The following is a 22,077-nucleotide window of genomic DNA, read 5'->3' as shown; positions in this document are numbered from 1 at the left end:
GAACGTTCCTTCCACTTATACTAAATCCTGGGTAGGTTTTCTGGGGGTGCAGGTGAGAACAGGTCTAGGTTATCAAGACAACCAAAATGTGAGTAACAGAATTATTTTGCATGGCAATTCATCATGTAGTTCATTCATAGTTGTACATAGGACATCCTGAGGTCCAGGGAACGACTCCTGTGTCAGAGGCCTGTCCGTAGCTGGTTCTAGGCTTCGTTGTTTTTTGAATTGCCACTTGGAGTAGATGCAGTAGAAGTCTGTAATTGTTGCAGGAGGATCAGTGTTGTTGTAAACACAGTCCTCTGTGGAGCAGACACTTCTCAGTGAGGCGAGAGGTTTGTAAACACGGCCACATCCTGGACTGTACCAAAGCCGCGGGGAACGGCAGGGTTTAGATTTACATTTTAATCCCGCGCGGAAGCAAACATGTTTTCCTCTCGGCCTCGAGCAGACACTTGATTAAACGCTGCCTCGCTTGTTTGACTTTTTCAGTGGCGGTTTGAAGGCAAACATCTCCCCCGGCGGTGAACACTCCCCGGCACCTCACCCCTCTCCTGTGCCGGGGCGGGAGGGGGGGAGTGAGCCGAGCCTCTGCGGATCAGCTGATTGTGAGGCTCCCGCCCCGCAGAGGCTGAGACACGGACTTGCAGCCGCTGCTGGAACCGTCCCCGACACATAGACATGTTCACACGCACCCGCTCATCCTCCAGGACACTTCACAGGTTCAATACCGATTTATTTTCAACCACATTTACCGAGACATGTCCACCGTGATCAGCGGGCTCGTCCTAACCGGGCTGCTGTGAAGCGCCGCGGATGCTAACCCTGGTTTTATTTCGCTGTCGGTGAGTCGTTGAAGTATTTATTGTCTGTACTGACTGGACATGTTGTCTCCATTCAACCGGAGGCGTCTGTGATTTCTTCTGACGCCGTTTACATGAAACAAAAATCATTTAAATACGTGTGGAATTTCGTTTTGACACCTGCTAGGTAGCTACAGTTGAGCTAGCTAATATTAATAATAACGTCTGTTGTGGCTCTGTGGCTAAACGGTGCACAAGCTAGCTGTACACAACCATGTCACCACAGGAGACATGTCCAGTGTTCCTGGTGGTGGTGTTATCATCCAGTGTGAGTCTGAGGTGATTTCTCTTACATAATGTACTCAGCAGTGTCTGAGGACATTGAAGCTGCCAGCTGCTTGTTACTTGGCCACAGTTTCTGTTGGATGCAATCAGGGCTGGAAGATAAGGCCTAAAATCCTTAAAAGATAAAAAAAAAAAAAAAAAAAAGTCCAAATCACATAATGTCACTTTATAATTTCTGTTAAGTTGAAACACTGAAATTTGCCCCTGAGTGAATAATGTAGTTTCAAACTCTTCCTCATAGTCAGAGAATTGTACTTGTGCAGTGACAGTAAAGTTGTTTAGTCTTATCTTCAGGGTCCTTGCACAATCCACCAGCAATATATCGACATGTTAAACCTGTATTCTTTTGCTTTTAATGAAAAATAACATTGCAATAATTCCAGATATTGTTTTATTGCCCAGTCCTAGTTTCAGTGTCTCCTCATGTACCATCTGACAGCTGTAAACACTGGCCCCATAAAGCCTGTCGTAGTGCTGGTGGTGACAGTCAGGTGACTCAGTCCTTAGCTGGGCCTGTTGTGTTCCTGAGTGTCCACCCTCAAAGTACACATTGCTCTGCTCAGCAGCAGCCTATAGAAATGCACGATTATTATGCTTTTATCACACTCTGTATTTTTGCTGATACACCCACTTGAGGAAGTGAGCGACCACACTTAGTTCTGCCTGTCAAGCTGCTTTTAAGATGGGGATTCCTAGGGTCATTGTTTCGTTTTTGAAAGATACACATTAGTTGTGTTTTATAAGAGGGAAAATTATGTTTTATTTATATTGTGTTGTTGATTTAATCGAGGAGTAGCTGTCGTTTAGACAGATTCATCGTCCACGTGTTGTCTTCATGCACTTAAATATTAATATTATAGCTGAGTAGGGTGAAAGTTTAATCCACCAGTGTCAGGGTTTTATAATGCTGAAGTCACGAGTACTGCACATGGCCATCATTGGTCAGACGGGCTTATATTTCGAAATGATCATTTCTCGACAGGAGAAAATTACAACATGGGGACATATAAGTGAAAGAAGCTGGAGTTGAAGTTGTTTTATTAATAAAATATGATGCCAGTGATGTTTTTTAAATACCAAAAAAAGTAATTATCAGTTAAATTCTTTCCAGTACATGACACATTTATTTATTACATGGTCATCTAAACGCTGGTGCCGTCAGCGCCGGCTGATGAGAATATTCGCATCATTACCAAGGTCCTGTAGTGTGAGAACTTTATTGACTGGAAGTGTTTAGGGCCTAGTAATGTGATGAGAGGAGAAATGCTCTCTCCATCATTCTTCCTTTAGAAATGTAATTGATGAGATGAGATTGATCCTCTGTAGAGGACATTCACAAATGAGGCAGCAGCACAAGGAAGTAGCAGCGCAAGGGGAAATTATAGTAAGATGTTCTTAGATGTTCTGGGTAAATATTTAGTCTGACTAGAAAAAGCATTGATGGGCTATCAGCCATGGGCTATCAGTCATCAGGGCCAAAAGTTGTGTGTTTAAATTTCTTATTTTGATCAAAGAACCCACAGTATAGTTTGTAAAGACCTGAGATGCACTGATGCGCTGCCGTCCTGAGCACGTGTTGTTGGGCTTGTCCATGTTCGTAAAGCTTCTCTCAGCTCAGCTACAGGGAGTCCAGATGTCTGTGCTCCTCTCTAATCCTGCCATATTCAGATGCATTACATGTGAGGAAAACACACCACCGCCTTTTCCATGTGCATGAAAGCAAGAAAGCTCCTCTTTCTATGTCATACAATATATTTTTAACATTTAGGTACATTCTGTGCCAAATGTTAAAATGTTGTTTTTTGTGCCAGAAAGAAGAATCCTCTCCACACTTTGTTCTTTTTCAGGACCATTTTAAAGCTTCATTAATCAATACTGTTATATAAACTTAGGATCAAATAATCGAAAGCATCAATAATTTAATGTGAAAGTGGTTGCTTGTCTTTTAGCTTAATGCCCTGCAACGTGACTGTTCAGTTCAGGCCTTCCACTTTCATCCCTGTCATTTCCAGCTGTAGCAAACAGCTGCTTTCAGCAAAAAAAGAAAAACTCTGATAAAACTACTGAATCTTACCTGCGCAAAAACATTAGCAGCAAAAGAGAAAAACATTTCCCTCTGGAATTCAAGGACATGAGGAGAGTCAATGAAACACAAAAGCATAACTCGATACAAATTGTAATGATGCTCGTCTGCTGGTAAAAGGCCAGTGTGTGCTGATATCTGTCAATGTTGCCCCAGAGAGGCTACAAATTCACTGTCAAGACAAAAAACCTTGTCTGTCTTTATATCTGTTTCTATTCCATAACTTGTTTTTATCTAGAAGTTCACCCAGAGCCACAGATTTTGTGTTTTGCAGACTCCTCCCTTCTTAGACTGAGGAACAGGTCAGTCACACAAACACTGTCCTGTCATGAATGAGGACATTTGTCTCCTGCCTAGAAACGTGTGGGTGCTAGTGAACAGAGCTAAATTGGTTGATTTTATTCACCATGAACAGGCCTCAGAGGCTGGGGGCTATCTGACACATTGCGGACAAACAGATACTGACTCTTCTTGTGAGATTGATAAACTTACTATTTATATCCTTTTGTCATGACCCCTTTTCCAGACACGTTGTGCTGAATATGCCGGCATCAGACTGATTTACATCATGGACGCTGAAGAGTTAGAACTGCAGAATGACTACCGCTACCGCAGCTATACGGGAGTCATCGAGAAAGCGCTGCGAAACTTTGAGTCTTCGAGTGAGTGGGCAGATCTTATCTCATCCCTGGGGAAGCTCAATAAGGTACGGTATGATGCACATTAATGACCTAATGCCATAGAAACACTGTAGCTGCTAATTCTCCAAACATCTCATTATGTGCATATGAATGACTTTTTTTCTTTTCTTTTCTGTCAGTTTCACAGCTGCTCTGTGTTTCAGTTCTCTGTAGTTATGAGGAAGTTAAGTTCTTTCTCATTGAGAGTCTGTTTTATTCTATATATGCAGTATATACTTGTATCATCTTGTCTATTTGAGGAAATAAATGTGCCACTTCTGTTTCGGCTCTCAGTGCAGATATTTACTTTGGAGTGTCTGTGTGTGTCAATGTGCAGAAATGAGCCCTTTTTAAAGTGCGGAGAATGTGAAGAGAAGTTTTACCTCTTATGCATCAAGTCTTGTTCAACTGGTATGTCTGTGTGGGTTTATTCGTTTTTTTGTGAAATGCTCACTCAGAGTCGAAACTATTTGGCTAATTGCAAATCCAGCTTCTTATTTTTTTTGTCTCTTTCTCTCTCTATCAGGCTTTGCAGAGTAACATCCGCTACTCACTCCTACCCAAGAGACTGATCATAGGTAAGCGTCTGGCCCAGTGTCTACACCCGGCCTTGCCCAGTGGCGTACACCTCAAGGCCCTTGAGACCTATGAGGTCATCTTCAAAATAATCGGAACAAAATGGCTAGCCAAGGATCTGTTCATCTACAGGTGAAGAAACTAGCCTTGATCTTTTACTGCTTCAAGAGTGTTGAACTGATTACAAGTGCATGTTTTTATGACTTGTACATTTATGTGGGGTTTTTTGTGTGTTTCTTTCTCCAGCTCCGGATTGTTCCCACTGTTGAGCCATGCAGCCATGGCGGTGAAACCCATCCTGCTGACTCTTTACGAGCGATACTATCTCCCACTGCAGAGGGCTTTGCTGCCCAGTCTACAGGCCTTCATAACAGGCCTCCTACCAGGCCTGGAGGAGGGACTGGAGGTCAATGACAGGTACACTGCACATTCTGTTTTTGTCAAAAGAAAGAAAGAGTTGATCAGAAACTTTTCTTTTGTTCTTATTAAGAGGATTGGGTGCAATGTTGATTCACCATGTGATTAAGTGAAATGTTTCATTGCTCATCTAAGAGGCTTCCAAGTTCTCAAGGTCTTGTTAATAAGGAACAGATTCATAATTCAAGTTATGTCTCTTGTTCCCACAACTTATTAACTTGTGTCCACAACTTATTATGTTTACCTATACAGAATCATCACAGTACAGACATTTACCATCACTTTGCTTTGTTCTCTTTTCTTGTTCAGATTTTCACCTTTAAACATTTCATTTTCCTGTTCAATACCAAAGCTAGGCTAATACATTTTGCACTTGCATTAAATTAATGTCTTCCCCTGCAGCAACAGTCAGATGACGTTGTTTGCAGACTTCTTCTTTACATTTGCATCATCAGTCACGTATGTAATTTACCTAGGGGTGTCAAAACATTTGCAAACAATGTGTATGACCAAATATTGATCAAGTTTGCACAGTATTGGTTTTAAACAAGGGTTGACTATTCGGTATGATCAAAGTTCACAGCCGGTGAAAAAGGTATAGTCCAAAATGTATGAAGATGTAAAAAAGACTGCATTTATAAAGCACTTTTTAGTATAAACAACCAGTCAGGGCACTTTACAGTGCATCTACGACACTTCTTAATGGCATATCAGCTTTCTTAGGGTTAGGTGTCTTGCCAAAGGAGGAACTGAAGATCGAACCACTGACCTTCTGGTTAGTGGACGACCCGATCTACCTCCTGAATCACAGCTGCCCACAATGTATTTTTTTTAACAGGATGACCAAAGACTTGTTCTTGGTGCTTTTTAGAGTAACGGTGGATGAGTCGGTTGACATCTAAACAGCATGTGTACACTGAAGAGTTACTTTGATCAGGATTGATTGGTTTGACCACGAGGCTCAGCTGCCACTCTGAAGTATAGATTTACTTGTAGATGTGTTGTTGAACAATTGTCAGTGAGTCCATTTTGTGTTCTCTCTCTTTGTGCAGGACTGATGCGTTGTTGCTCAAGTTGTCTCTGCTCGTGGGTCAGCGGGTTTTCTATGGGGCCCTGTGGGGCAGCATGGTGGTGAGCCCTAATGTGCGGCTGCCCGCCTCCATCTTTATAGTCGCACACTTTGACCGCACGGCCTCTCTGCACCAGCAGATACACATGCTAGGCTACAACAGCCGACTCGTGGTGAGTGTTTGTCTTACCGCGTACATGTGATTTGAAACCCATTTAATAAATACAATCAACACAAAGGAAATGTTTGTTTTATGAGCATATTTCAGTCACGTCTCAGTGTAGTTGTACACCTATCTGAATGTCTCTGCCTCTGTCCATCTCCAGTTGAAGGCAGTGTGTCTTTCTCTGCAAGACTCAAATGCCCTGGTACAGAGGCACATGCTTGAAATCCTGCTCTACTTTTTCCCTTTTGCCACCTGCCTGGTATGTTCACACAAAAACGCACTTCTCTCCTGTTATTCTGGACATGTTAACTTCTGTTTCTCCATATCTGCTGCTGTGATAATTTGTTAATCAGAGTCCCATGACATCTTTTCCTTCTGTTAGCTGCCAAACTTACTTATTTTTAACCACTCTTATTTTAATAGTTATGAAAGAGTCTGCTGCAAATAAATCCTCAGTTAATCCAATTCTAAACACAGAAAATAAAGATGACCTTTAAAAATTTTCCCAAATTGTTGTTCGTTTCAGATGGGACATTCCTGATGTGTGGCCTTTTGCTGTTTGCTCCACATAATTCAGTTTCTAGTTTCCAAGGTTTCAATTGGGGAATTATATTAGTTGCCCTCTTGATGTATTATTTTTACCACATTATCAGTATAACGGTTAACGTGGGAAGTTAAATGTCGTCACGATCACAGAAATGATTGCCAAATATTAGAACCTGGTTATTTAGAATTAAAAGCAGCAATTATTCTGTAAATATGTTTACAGCCATTAAATGTTTCTTCAATTTATTCATAGCAAATCCTTTGCTGCCGCTTGATAAGAAAAATATCTTGTTAAGCCAATGATTTACTGGAAATATCTAATCAGTGAAGGATTTTTTCTTGTATCACTCTGTGTGATATACTGTATATAAGACAACAATTGCCTTATCATAACTGTCAGCTTACTTTTACAATGTGTTGTTGTTTTAGGACCCAGTGGAGACGTGTATAACTCTGAGTGCTGAGGACATGGTCGCTGTTGTGTCTTCTGCTTCACTCACGCTGCTCCGCAGAGACATGTCCCTGAACAGACGCCTCTACGCTTGGCTCCTAGGTGCTGATCTCAGTGATGAATCATGTGTTTGGCCACATGACCACTGTGTGGCTGCTGGAGTTTGGCCAGTTTATGTTTCTCTCAGTTCATTAATCTATGTGTTTGCATGTACGTGTTTTCAGGCACCGACATAAAAGGTGAAATGGTGGCACCACACCCCACCCTCTCCACCACCACAGAGGAGCACACATCGTTTTACTTCAGCACCTACACCAGAGATTACCTTGTACAGGTAACTCACTCGTATGATAACACACACACATGCCAAACTCTGAAGAATACATAAAGGTATATTTTATTATTACTTGTTCGTCAGTGTTGTTTGACATTTTTGGGAAATATGCTCATTTTTCTTGATGAAAAAAAAAATCTGACATGTTTTATGCACTGATAGTTTTGAGTGTGTGCTATTTGGTGAAGATTGAAAAAAAATCCGGATATAGTTATTTTAAATGTGGGAGCTGTTTGGCCCTGACGGAGGTAAAAGCTCTACTGAGTGCCATTTTACTTTATAATGAATTACTAAATATAAAGCACATGGTTTTACAGGGTTTATGAAAGATTATAAAACCCTGAGTAAAAGGACAAGTGTTAATCAGAGTCCCATGACCCTGACATGTAAATAGTAATTTACATGTCAGGTGTGTCTGGTTTGAACAGAGCATGTAATGTGTGTTTGTCACCAGTTCTGCTTTTTCTCACATTCTCATTTCTGTGACCTCAGGCTCTGATTAACATCCTCAAACAGAAGGATGTGGAGAACAACCCAGAGAATGTGATTGGATACCTCAGGCCCTTTCGAATCATCGTCAGCCTGCTCGATAAACCAGAAATTGGTAGGCAGCACAAATAAGTCTTAATGCTGAATACTGTCATTCCCTCAGTCTCTCTCTCTCAAGGTTTTTTTTACCGTTGCAATGATGATGTTTCTGCTCAGGTCCGGCTGTCCTGAGCAGTGTGTTGTTGGAGGTCGTCCGAGCCTTCTACAGCTACTGTCGAGAGATGCTGGGGGAGGAGAGCATCACCAATTCGGGGCTCTCAGGAAACCAGCTTGCCAGGTGAAAGTCATAGATGAGAGCACTGATGCGAGGAGGTTCATATTTCACTAATATTGCAACTGACAGAGTGAACACAGCTGGTGATTTTGCTTTCTTTTCTTTATCAGTAAGATAAAAGAGAATAAGAACGCATCAGAGATCATAAAGGCAGTGAATATGCTCGTGAGCTCCATGAACAGTGAATACCTGTGGGAGTACATGACACGACGCTTCTGCACGTCTCTCAGGTATTGTGGGGTTGACTTTGAGCCTTTATATGATGGAAAAATCTACACGTTAATCCTTAAAATGTAGTTGAAAAGATAGTTTTGACTGTCAACAATTCATTCAGCATACTGTATATCGTGACTTTCCCTGTTTATCTTTAAATCTTAACCCATAAGTTAAAAGGAAGGATAATGTCATTCTCTTTCGCCACAGAGAAAAAGACGACCCACCAACGCCTCCTCGGCAGGACTGCAGTCATACTGCTCCCTCTGTCTCAGAGATGTCCACCCTCATAATCTTCCTGCTGGATGTTCTTCCTCTGGTAAACACCACACAAAGAGGCATCCCAGCACATTTTTAGTTTCCTTTTATGTGAAACCAAATTGGTGCAGTGAAACTTGCACTAAAAATAGGGATTAATAATAAAACTGAGGCAGTTTTGACTCAGCAGGACATCCACTGACCACAGATTGGTCCTGTGTTGGTTTGATCCCCAGTTGGTCCTGTCCATATTGAACAAGACAAAGAAATTGCTCCCAATATCGGCGGCACCATGGTCACAAATGTCAGCAGCGTGTGTGAATGAGAGGCAAAACTATAACAATTATATAAGGGTGCTTTGGATAAGTACTTTACACTGAATACACATTTTAACACATTTTTATAGTTCTTAAAAAATAATACATTTTGAGGAAAATAGCCTCCCGTTGGTCAGTGGTTAGTTGCAGTTGAAGTAACTTTGCTGCAATCAAATAAAACCCAACAAGACCTTTGTTATATATTTTGTTGAGTTGTTTACTTCAATTATTCAAAATGTTCCCAATTTTCAAACCCAGAGAAATCTGCCAACATAACTGTCCATTCGCCCTTGAGTGGCATCACCTCTTTGCATTAATGTGTATTGTAGTTGTCTGCCATTTACTCTAAATTCATTTTATTATTTTCTGCGTTTTTTTTTATTCACAGGAGCTCCATGCTGACATCCAGTCACAGTTCCTCCCTGAGATGCTAAGCGTCATGCTGCAAACCTTGCACAGTCATATGGACTCTGTTAGCTTGGAGGATGTCACATACAGCCTGCGTGCCTGCTTCAAGGTCCTCAGTAAGATCCAAATGCCTGTGGCTTATATGGACATTGATGCAGGGTCACACACAGAGGAGATGGAGTTACAGTCACCAGAGGAGGAAGGCAAAGAAACACAGGTTACACATTTTACAGTTTGTGCTAAAGTGGCTTCTTTTTAAATGTTTTGGATTTTTCACAGTGACTAACCATAAGAAATTTCACTTAATCTAGGATATCAAGATGGAGGGAGATAAAGATGCAAGTGTTGGTCAGTTTAGTCATCGCCATGGAGATGAAGAGCAGTATACAGATGGAGGAGACGAGGCACAGACTGCAAATGGTGTTTACCCAACAATTAGATCTGAAGACAGCGGTTTAGGAGTCAGTGCCTCACCATCAGAGCAGCATCTCCCACCAGGGATGGGGGCCAATGAAGATGGAATTTCCAACAACAGTGAAGGAGTGTGGAAGAGGGGAGGCAGTGTGGACACAATGACCCCTACGCTGCAGGATATACTGTCCTTCATAACCACAAGGTAAGCAACTGAGTCATGGTCAAATTAATCTCTATAAACAGATTCTCCATATGACTATTCAAAATCTGTAGGCAAGGGACAAGATTTTGGGTCTGGAAGCCATTTTAACAGGCTTTGGTTGCCCACAGGTAAACATGTGAAATGCATCAGCTATCAAAAGGCGATATAGACCTCATTTGTCTATATTAATATGCAGATAACCTGTCATTTGGCCCTAAAGCACCTACAAACAGTATGATTGTTTGTGTTTTGGATGCAGAACAGTTTGTTTCCTGTGTTATAAGACACTAGTCGGACAGTCGAAACTAGTACGGCGAACGAGTTGTCAGACGATGGCTGACATTGTGGTCAGATTAGTTGCAAAGAAAATGTATTTCTCTATAGGCCAGTGATCTTATAATATTTTCACCCCTGTCTTTTTTTTCCAGATACCTGCTGGTGCAAGTGGAGGACGTCCAGGGACCTGAGGAAGAACTCCAACCAGATCTAACCACTGTCTCTGTGGATCAGAAGACATTGTTGCACAGCATGGGGGGGCGAGAAATAAAAGACAAACTGACTGAGTTGTTCAATCCAAACAAAAATAAACCCCGCCCCACATCTGATGTGCAGCTCTCAACATTCCCTGAGGAGAAGAAAAGTGCACATGGGCATTTGGGATGTGCGGACTGGGCGGCGGGCTACATGCCGCGGGGCAGGGCAGAGATCTCTGAAGCCTGTCGACAGGCCTTTACCGCCGCCTGCCACCTGTTGCTGGAGTGCGCCACCTTCCCTGTCTATATGAGTGAAGAGGAGACTCTGGCCCAACACAAGGACATGTTTGGCTACACAGGTCAGCTCATAAAAATGGATTGTATTAATGCTGCTGAGTTCATACTGTCATGTACCTGCTTTAGCCCACTGATAAATAATTAAAATGTTTTTGTCTTCTGTAGGCAGTGAAGAGGACAGCCTGCCAGTATGGCTGAGGTCCTTGATGATACTGTGCTGCCTGTCAAGGGACTACCACATTCAACACACAGCAGTGGCCTCCCTGTTGGAGCTTATCAACCACTCCCAGTCTTTAGCACTGGTCATCCAGGACAAGCACAGACGCTACCAGACCTCTGACTCTAACCCTCTTAGTGGGAGGCTGCAGATGGTCACTGTGCCACCCATCTACCCTGCTCTGCTACAGATCATAGAGGGGGACACAGATTTCTATCAGGTCAGATTATTAAAAAGAAAATGTCTCTCATAACTCAGAGCTGTGGTTTAAATGTGGTGTTTAAGATTGTTCTATTATTGTGCTGTGATCCAGAGGGTGTCTCAGGTTCTTTGGAGCCAGCTGGACATGGATCGGAGAGAGCAGCACATTTCTTGTGTGGAACTCTTTTACAGGCTTCACTGTTTGGCTCCGTCAGCGACAATCTGTGAAGACATCATTTGCCAGGCGCTACTGCACAAAGACAAGGTGTGTATGCACACACTGAAACACTTTTCATTTCACTTTTCATTTCACTCTCACATTTTCATTTAATCCCAACATCTTCAACACGTGTCGGTGTAACTGGGACACAAACAGACACTATGATACTTAATCAGTTGAGCAAACAAGCCAGTGGCTTATACTAACCTTTGTGTTTGTCTGTCCCAGGCTATTAGGCTGGAAGCTCTACATCGCTTCACAGTGCTGTGGCACCTGACCCGGGAAATCCAGACCAACAGGACCATGTCTCTCAACCGCTCCTTTGACCGGTGAGTACACAGCTGAAAAGTGGAACGCAGTAAAGACAAATAGAGAGCAGTATCTACTTACTATCTGTAGTAATGCATATACTGTATCTCATTGTCATTCCTGAATATTTAAGATTTTGTCAGCTCATGTTTCATTAAGATTATGTAGTTTACATCTTCAGCACATCACCACTATTCTGTTTGTGGATTAAATAAATACGTGACTGCTAACAAATGTCCTAATGGTGGTGCCAGAGAAGTGTTTTAATAAAAGTCGTATTTACTATGTGGGTTGCAACAATGGGGCTATTGTCATATCACCATTTTACTATCTGGACATTATTGCAGTATATGTAAAAGAGACAGCACCCTCTGGCCAAAATGCAGTTTTATGCCCCATTATGCCTCTTAAATCACTGACAGCATATTGTCAAAATATAGTTTAAACACTTAAAGAAGCCCAGAGAAAGACAGCTGTCATTTGTTGTTTCAGTTTCTGCAAAGTGTGCGTCTCTCTCTCAGGTCTCTGTGTGTGGTGGTGGACAGTCTGAGCTGCACTGATGGCTCAATACGTGCAGCTACTCAGTGCTGGCTGATCAGGGCTCTGTCCCTCAGTGATGTGATTAGAATCTTGGAACCTATTCTGTTGTTGCTGCTTCACCCGTCCACTCAGTGCTCCTCCATTAACAGCATCAAACAAAATCTCACTGCGGGTAAGTGTGTGTATCTGCATTGTAGACGTATGTATGAGTGAAATGTGAATTTAGGAATACATTTTTCCTGATTGGATGTATTCTTTGTTTTGTGTGTGTTTTGTTAAGTTGACATGCTCTTTTCTTTAAAGGAAACCTGAAGATTCTTAGCAGCAGAAGTCGAAGCTCCACCAAAACATCTGGGACATCTGCGGATGCCATGGCAACAGAGGTCACCACCTTAAATCTCACAAACATTGTAGACAGGGAATCCCTGTGGGCAGAGTTGGACAGTGGACCAGAGCAGGTCAAACCGCAGGACTCTTTGGTGCCATCAGGGTGTGAGAGTGAAGACACCGAGGAGGAGGAGGAGGAGGAAGATAGAGCAGATGAGGAGCCTGAGAGCGAACACACGGAGTCAGCAGACACTAGCGGTGCTCAGGTATCCACAGAGAACTCCAGCTCTGGTTCCGCTCTGTATGGCAGCATTGAGGAAGGCGGAGTGGTCAACGGCCTGCGGAGGGCAGAGTCTGAGCGAACACAGGCATCTGATTCACTGTCAAGTGAAGATGAGGAGGATTTGGAGCTGGAGACCATGGCCAGGTCTCGCCTGTTAAAACAGGAGCGTGAGAAGAGAGAAGCCATCGACTCTCTGTTCCGTCATGTGCTACTGTATCCTGTGGCGGGCGGCTGGCGCCACCTGCTCCAAGGTCTGTCACTGCTAGACAGCTTGCTGAGGAGCAGCGCTGAGTGCCCTCTGGTGGATGCACTCTCGTCAACCTCTCTGGACACAAGCTCAGCTGCACATTTAAACCTGGTCTCTAACCTTTTACACCGACACCAACAGGCTCAGGATGGCAAAGGCTTCTACGGCTGCCTGCTTTCACCATCCTCCTCCCCCTCCGTGCCCCCATCCATTCTCATTGAACTGCTGGTGTCTTTGTGCCTGCGATTCCTGCGCTCTCATTACCCTTCATACCTGAGCCTTGGCCCTCTTGACCTGCAGGGGAACAGGGAGGTTCAGGTGAGGAGTGTGGAGGTGCTAACCCGGATGGTGAACCAGCTTGGTTGCATGGCAAGAGGTCACGAGGACAATGGGGCCAGTGTGGAGGCCATCCGCAGGCTCTTGTCCAGCTGTAAAGTGCAGCAATATGCTCTGCTTACACTTTCTGCATCCATGTATGTCAGCCAGAGGGGAACGGACAAGGTAACATCCAGAAATGTGGAGCTGCTGGTTGAGCAGGGAGGCCTGTCAGAGGAGAGTCTGCTGAATCTTGGATCAGGAGGCGGGCAGGAACAATACCCCTTACAAATGGAATTACTCAAACTCCTTGAGGGTCTCATAGTCCTTGAGCACCATGTGGGGCTTGGTGGGGGCATTTCATCAGGTGCGTCAGGTGGAGCTTCCAGCCAACCCGTGGAGCCTCGTGAATCCCCAACTGCCAACACCCCTCTCACTCGTGAGTGGCAAACTGCAGTCCTTTTCCAGCAGTCCATCAAGTCAGCACAGTACGTCCATAGTCACCCCATAACAGCCCAAGGAATGTTTGTGAATGCCGCGGCCATGGCTCTGCAACCACAGTACGGTTATGCCATGCACCCCCACTGGGTGTCTCTGCTGTGCTCCTCTCTGCCGTACCTGGGACGCTCATTGGGAATCATTGTGGCTCCCCTCATCGGTCAGATCTGCAGGAACTTGGACGAGCTGGTCAAGTTGTATGAGCATGATGGAGGAAAGACAAATCAGAGGTAGGTTGTGCTTACATACAGTAGCTTTGTACACTGACAATTTAACAGTTTAGGTAAAGAAATGTAGTTTTCAGCAACTATTTTTTGCTCCAAGTCTCTTCACATATCACAGCAAAAGCTGTTTGTTGTAGGTTAGCAAGATCAACAGAAAAGTTTCTCCTTACCTTTTTAGTCATGTGTCATGTTTAGTCTCCAAACATGACCCCAGATTTTAAGTTGTTTTTGCAGTAGCTTGATTGCTTGAGACTTGAATTATGACAGTAATTTATCAGGGACAATATTTCTGGGCTTGTGCACTAAAATGTTTAGTAACGGGTTTAATGAAATAATTGATTTATGGTCGTGTCTCCTGATCAGCCTCAGTGGCAGGAGAGAGAACATCGCCCCCGACTACCCTATGACTCTGTTGGAAGGCCTGACCACTATTACACACCACTGTTTACTGGACAACAAGAGGGTGAGAAGTGAACGCACTGTACATACAGATGTTTATCTCTTATTTGTATGACAATATTAATGCAAATTTTTTTTCTGTTAGTCCCTGGTTGCCTGTGATCCTGTGGATGTTCGTAATGCACGCAACACTGTGATCGAGGTTCTGCCCGACATGCTCACTAGCATGGTTTTGTTGTGGGGCGTGGTCAGGAGGGAAGAGCTTCAGCGGCGGGCGTCTGACTCTGGCCAGAGCAGCAGACACACTTCTACCTCTGTCTACTTTAAAAGCACCAAGGTGTGTGTTAGGAACAGGTTGTTAATGCTGTATGTGTTTGTTGATCATGTAATATTCTTACACATTTTCTCCTGATCAGCCATTTCCATGTATTGTCATTTGAATGGTTTCATTCATGGTTTGTCCATGTTTAGATCCTACGCCACCGAATACTGGAGTTCCTGCTCCCTCTGACTAGTCAGTATGGCGTTCAGATAATGGCTTCACTGGGAGTAGTGTGGAGCAGCAGGAAGGGTAGAAGGAGACATAAAAATAAGGTGAGACCTGCAGTGAGTGTGGAAACAAAGAGTCACATCTTTGTCACTGATTGGCTTTAGAGTACTTGTTGACATTTTTATGTTCTTCTGTTCTTTAGGTTTTACCTGTGACCAGTGAGGCTCGTCTGACCATTGTGGATCTGTTGAAATCACTGAACACCTTGCATACAGATACCATCCTGCAGTTGATCAAAGAGGTGGTGAAAAAACCCCACCAGATTAAAGGAGAACAGGTGTGCTAACACATACAAACACAAATGCTCAGAATTAAGTTTATTAAGTTTATTTTTACTCCTTTTCAAAACATTTTCTACCTTTTTCTCCACCAGAAGTCAACCTTGGTAGATATCCCCATGTTACAATTCAGCTATGCCTATGTCCAGAGGTAAGTAAGCAAATACAGAAGTCCCAACCTCAGACTTATTACAGCCATTCTAGAAATGCTCACATTTGTAACTATCTCTGTTTCTGTTTGTAGTATTTCCGCCCAGTCTCTGCAAGAGAACGTTGCTCCTCTTATCAGTCTGTTGCGAGAGTCTGTTCAGCTCAACCTGGCCCCGCCTGGATACTTCTTACTGCTGGGGTCAGTTTTTAAACATTCAGAGCTCATCCCATACTCTGATTAAAAGTACATCTACATCTATATCACAGGCATTTCTTCCACAAACTTATTTAGGACAAACACACCAAACCTCTCTGTAGTCCGTATTATTTTCTCATTATCATCTTTATTGTTATAAAAAAAAAAAAAAGTCAGACATGTTCTCCTTGTATTCAAGTTCATTTCTTTTAGGAAATTTGAAATTCAGAAATGTTTCGTATCTTGCAGAATCCTCAATGACTTTGTCAATCGGCTCCCCAACCTGGACAACAAGAAGGATATTCGAGATCTGCAGGTACGATACATGAACAATGCACGTGAGCCTCTGTGTTGATATTCAGTGCATTAACTTGCACTTAAGTAACCAGGTTACTCAGCCAAGTAATTCGCCAAGTAATAAGTACAACTGCACAGTAGTAAACTGGTAACTATGAACTGGTTTATATATGCAGCAGGTCAATAACCATTCCAGGTTTGTCAACTACATGTCAATTAACAGCAATGTGGTGAACTAAGTTCATGTAAACAAACATATTGACATTACCATGCAGGAGGTGACTCAGCGGATCCTCGAGGCGGTGGGTGGGATTGCAGGGTCATCTCTGGAGCAGACCAGTTGGCTCAGCCGCAGCCTTGAGGTCAAAGTTCAGCCGCAGGTGTGCCCTGAAGCAGTCGAACCTGATGACGCAGACGTGGACGGTGAACAAAGCGGTAATTCCTCACAAATACCTGCATGCATACCCTCAGCTGTATTTCCCGCAGCTATTCTAAATAAAATATGAGAAATTTTAAAAGCTTGGTAACACAAGTGAACTCGCTCTCTCATTTTCTCCCTGTCAGAGTTTGCTCAAGCCAGCACCATGGTCTCCTCCTCAGCTCCCTCAGTTTACAGTGTGCAGGCTCTTGTGCTCCTGGCTGAGGTAGGGTTCTGTGATTTTTTTTAAAGATTTTTTTGTGGCAAGAAAAGTAATATTTGAAGTGTTTGACACATTTTCTCATTGTGCAGATGTTGGCACCACTTCTGGACATGGTGTACCGCAGCGATGAAAAGGAGAAAGCTGTTCCTCTCATTTCTCGGCTCATGTACTATGTTTTTCCGTACCTGAAGAACCACAGGTAACTGCTGTCGCTGGTGCTCTGCCATGTTTCTACTGTAGCCCAGAACAGACAAACCAAACACCGAGTGTAGAGAGGTGCTTTTGCATTTTATGAGAATGCGTGCAGAATTGGGGTCAGACTTTCCCCAGAGTTTGCCTTTCACACATGAACAACAAAGCAGCAGGCCTCTGTGCAGACATGTTTACATTAACACGGAAATCTCCGGAGCGTTCAGCCAAGGGAAGGTGCAGCAAACATAGGCAGGATGGAATATGTTAATTCTGCTATGGAGATCACATGTTTTTGTTCATAGCACATTGTCACCGGTGTCTGCTCTGATCACCAAAAGCTCCCTTGACATTTTCGTTGTTGTTCTTCACATGCGTGGAGATATTTTATTTATTTATTTTTGCCTATTTTAACCTCACTGCTAGATGCCACTACTTACTCCTACATACTGGGCCTTTTATAGAGTTCCACTAACTAACTTTCTCTCCTGTAGTGCCTACAACATTCCCAGCTTTGATGCAGGTGCTCAGCTGCTGAGCAATCTGAGCGGGTATGCCTACACCAAAAGGGCCTGGAAGAAAGAGGTCTTTGAGCTGTTCATGGACCCCCTCTTCTTCACCATGGATGCTTCCTGTGCACCCAGGTCAGTAGGTTTGTCTGTTGGATTGGAATTCATTTCAGTCATTCACCACTCCTCTACATCCAGGAACTGTTGAGTTTTTCCTTTCCTGTCACTAATAGCACCATAGTTATAAATAGTTTTTTGTAATAATCAATGGGTCTTTGCGGAAGATGGATGTATGATTGTGTGCGTACATTTTACATTTTATTATTAATTATTAAATTATTTATTAAAGTACTCTCTTTGTAATCCAAGTCAACAACAAATTCAATCAATAGAGCAGTGTCTTAGACTATTTTCAGACATTTTTAATAGCTCCCCATCGAAGACTTCCAAATCTAAAAGAACTGAGAGACATCTTTAGTAGAAGTTGTTGCTAGGTAACACACGACACCACCGGGAGGATCCAACCGGAGTTCGCTGTAAAGGTTAACAACTGCAACACCAACTTCTGAGAGTCTATTTCAGCTCCATTAGGCAAAGCCATCACTTATTTTTCTGCTCATGATTTGGGTTTGTGTCAAGATAAGGTCTTTTAACCCCTAATATTTATTATTCAAAACATAAAACATATTCTCTTCCACCATTGCCAAATTCAAGACATTGTTTTTCCTCACTACCATTCAGATTGTTCATTTGCTCCACTGTGCGTCTTTGTTCAGTATTTCCTTTTTAGGAAAATGAAATTTTTGTCTCTGAGGTGCATTTAATTCAGTCACTTGAATGAACTGAAAATCTCACGCCTGACTTCCCTGTGTTCTTTCTAGTTGGAAATCCATTATTGATCATCTGCTGACTCATGAGAAGACAATGTTTAAAGACCTCATGAGTGAGTACAGCCTGTAGGAAGTGTTTGTGTGACAAAACCATGATACAGTTTATAGAATAATCAATTCAAACAAACAAATATAAAGTTTAGGCTTCTTAAGGATTTAAAGAAGTTATGAACTCTTCAGACCAGTACATTGAGAGAAATTATTTTTCAAAACCAGCCACAATGTCACTTCTTGAAATGTCTGCTTCATGAGATGTTTTGGATTATTTCCTGTTATGAACCATTTTTTTCTGTAACGTAGGCTTGCAGAGTGGCTCCTTGAAACTGTTTGGTAATGTAGATCAGAAACCCATGCTGCTGAAGCGCCAGGCATTTGCCATGTTCAGCGGAGAACTCGACCAGTATCATCTCTATCTGCCCCTCATCCAAGGTGTGGCACTGCTCCAGAATATATTTATTTGTTACTGTGGGTAATTTAGGGGTTTCAAATGTTGTTCGACAACAATTTATGAAAGTATAATTATCATCCTCTCAGAGCGTCTCACGGAGGCTTTGCGTACCAACCCCAGCCCAGCTGTTTCAGCCCAGATGTTCTTGATGTTTCGTGTTCTGCTGCTGCGGATTTCATCCCAGCACCTGATATCTCTTTGGCCAATCATGGTCACAGAACTGGTAAGATCACATCCTGTAAGAACATGACTTTAAATGCTGGGTCATACTGTACGAGTGTCTATTTTATTTGTCGTTCTTCAGATTCGCATTTTTGCACGTCTAGAGAAATCTCTGCAGCCTGATAAAGACGTCTCAAAGTGAGTCGATTCTTTGACTCATAAAATCCTTTTTACGCTGACACCCTTCAATGCTCTCTCTCAAAGTAATTGGGTCTTATTTTACTTCCTAGACTGGCAAAAGTGGTGCGTGGAGCCCATGAAAGAAATGGAGCAGTGAACTTCTCTCAGGCAGAGTTGGACATGTACCTGTCAGCCTGCAAGTTTCTGGACACGTCTCTGACCTTTCCTCCAGAGCAGATACCACTCTTTCAGATGTAAGAGACCAATTTAGAAATAACTTGAAACCATTTTGAACTAGATTTTGACATTACAGAAGTTATTATCATAAATTTTCTGTTTGTTCCATATGCAGGTATCGCTGGGCATTTGTCCCTGAAGTGGATGTGAACCGCTACAATGGCCCAGAGAATGCGCTGATAGAGGCCGAGCAGGATTGCATACCCCATGTTGTCAAAGTACTGGAAGGGATACAGCAAAGATATGGGGTAAGAGATTGGAAGGCTTAGATTCAGACGCACAGTTGTGTTAGTTAAAGGTTTTCCAGCTTTATATTTGATACATTTTGCAAAAAGAGGGCAGAAGGGAGCGACAAACAAAACAAATGTTCAATCATGTCAGATTAGATCTGCTACATCCTGGTCTCCAAGAAGATAAGATGGAATTTTTGGATCCAATCTATTAAAAGGTCAACAATGTGGACACCCATTCATTTTGGCATAAGACATTTTGAACTGAAGATATGAACTCTGGAAAAAGCTTTAGTGTCTGCTTATGATAAGGTGGATCTTTTTTCATGGTAATGAAGTTGTCATATGAATTAAGACTCTGGTGTCCGTTGTGATGAACGTTAACTGAAAGTGATTTTTTTGTTTTTAATGTCCTTACTTTATGTTCCAGGCACTGAACAGACTGAGCGAGGAATCTTCCACCGACCTTTTGGAGTTCCCCCTCCTCACCCAGTGCTCCCTGCGCTCCATCACCCAGCTGTTGCCTTTTCTTCGCACCCTTTGCTGTTCCTTCCAAGTTCCTCCCCCTAATGGCCACCTTTTGCAACACTTCCCAATAGCAGACTACCCACCCAGATCAGGCACGGTCCTGAAGAAGCTGGAGCACATCATTGAGAAAGAATTCCTGGACTCCACAGAGAGTTTGAAAACTTAAGCATGAAGCTTTCAAATAAGTCCTCTCCCCAAGCTTTTAGACCTGCAGCCATATGAGTGTAATATCTAAAATAGGCACAACAGTGATCGTGTAGTGTGAAGTAGAAAAAAGGAAATGTTTTAATGTTTTAACTTGTCTAATTTCCACAATTATACTTTTGAGGTTCACCCCAAATCTGTATTGGAAAAACCAAGGGACATAGTTGTAGCTCATTCAGTCAGTCTGAAAAATATGGTATTAATTACAAGTGAATTAGATCTGCTCCTTTTTATTTCTCACTGATGTACATTATCTCTACACTATCCAAAATGTTTACACATTAAGATTATTTCACAGTGTCTACTCTCTTTGCTCTAAATGATTTTAGACAAAAAACAACAGTAATTGCATAAACCTCAAATTATTGTTCCGCTTCTATGTTTTTGTTTGAAGCCAAATAGCAGATTCGCTGTGAAGAATTTTATCAAGTATTCATTTTCTTTCTGTTCTCATAAGTCTGGTTAACAATACTCTTTAGTACAAGCATACACACTGCATCTGTCTGACTCGGAGAATGTGAAGATTGTATGTCTGCAGGACCATGCTGTAGAACTACTCTCTCTCTTTTTGTTATTGAATTCATTATTGGACCTCACTGATTTCCAGTGATTTTATGAGTAAGTTACTGAATGTTTTTTTTGTGTACACCAGGAAGACTCCTTACAATATCCTACATTTCATTGGGTGTACCTCAGTAATATACAGTACATGCTTGCTGTTGTTGGTGTTTAAGGGAATTCAAATCTTTCTTTGTGGTCGTTGAATGAAGGTTTTCACAACTGCCCGTTGTCTTATATTCCACTGTACTGAATGTTTACGTAATTTATTTTGGATGTTTAAAGGACCATTTTAAGTTTTGAATTAAGTGAAAGAAGGTTCATTAAAGTAAATATTTAGCTTAAATGCTGCATTCCCTGATTGCAGCTTTTTGTTGCTCGTTTTCCTGCAGTTGTGTGTTTGTGTGTGTGTGTGTGTGTAATTTATCATAAATATTATCAAGGAGACTTTACATCAGGTAAGGTTGGGAAATACAGGCCTATTATAAAAGTGTTCTGCAGAACAAAGTGTAGGTTTAAACATGTGGGTTATCACAATAGAAAACTGAATAATGTAGCCTACAAAGTTTCTTGCAGTGATTTTACCTTTTTAGAGATGTAATTCTGTCAAGTGTAAGTGATCCCTGGGGAGTTTACATTGAGCTCTATGTGTATAATGTGATAAATTTAATTTAATATGATAGTGCATAACTATAAAATCAGTGATGGCTAATACATGAGGTACGCAGCTTTCGATATGGAAACAGTTGAGCAGGTGAAGACAGGAAGTTGTAAATTGACCGAGTGAATTTAAAAAGTTTTAGTTAAAGTTTTGCCCACATTGGTTTTTATTTAAAAAACATTGATGAATCAGAGAATATGTGAATATTGAAGAGGCTTCATGCTGCAACACAGCCCCCATAATACATCTTTATATATTTAAATTCTTAAATAACGACAACATCAGAGTACAAAAATAATGATATACAACTATAAATAAAATATACAAATGAGAAAAAGGAAATAGCTTAAAGTAAAGTAAAATTATGATGACTGTGTTTTCTGCTGAGTGTCAAATTAAAGGTATCGTCTGAACTCCTTTCCAACCAGTTAATTATAGATTTATTGAGTGGATTTTTTTCATTATAATAATGAGTAACCACCTAAACAACGTAATGACCAAACAATAGATCTTA

The 22,077-nt window shown here is 42.1% G+C and overlaps 1 protein-coding gene across 1 annotated transcript; it reads left to right on the top strand.

Annotated features, from left to right (window-relative positions):
• The first annotated feature begins 426 nt into the window (after window positions 1–426).
• On the top strand, window positions 427–21,248 carry dop1b (DOP1 leucine zipper like protein B). The gene is made up of 38 exons (XM_020089902.2): window positions 427–845; window positions 3,758–3,937; window positions 4,438–4,619; window positions 4,734–4,904; window positions 5,957–6,146; window positions 6,300–6,398; window positions 7,115–7,238; window positions 7,361–7,470; window positions 7,963–8,074; window positions 8,176–8,296; window positions 8,404–8,523; window positions 8,717–8,825; window positions 9,470–9,706; window positions 9,801–10,105; window positions 10,534–10,937; window positions 11,041–11,312; window positions 11,406–11,558; window positions 11,742–11,842; window positions 12,344–12,534; window positions 12,666–14,262; window positions 14,620–14,719; window positions 14,801–14,992; window positions 15,127–15,249; window positions 15,348–15,482; window positions 15,579–15,634; window positions 15,728–15,832; window positions 16,079–16,145; window positions 16,402–16,561; window positions 16,691–16,770; window positions 16,857–16,966; window positions 17,451–17,600; window positions 18,347–18,408; window positions 18,656–18,784; window positions 18,890–19,026; window positions 19,108–19,163; window positions 19,256–19,399; window positions 19,498–19,630; window positions 20,043–21,248. Exons 2-38 carry the CDS (start codon window positions 3,800–3,802, stop codon window positions 20,304–20,306), a joined length of 6,939 nt encoding a protein of 2,312 aa, XP_019945461.1. The 5' UTR covers window positions 427–845; window positions 3,758–3,799; the 3' UTR covers window positions 20,307–21,248.
• Window positions 21,249–22,077: the final 829 nt, after the last annotated feature.

This window comes from Paralichthys olivaceus, chromosome 10 (assembly GCF_024713975.1).
Source record: "Paralichthys olivaceus isolate ysfri-2021 chromosome 10, ASM2471397v2, whole genome shotgun sequence".
In the NCBI taxonomy this organism is placed as follows: Eukaryota; Metazoa; Chordata; class Actinopteri; order Pleuronectiformes; family Paralichthyidae; genus Paralichthys; species Paralichthys olivaceus.
Note: the sequence above shows the minus strand (reverse complement) of the source record. Positions and strands in the feature narration are given on the sequence as shown.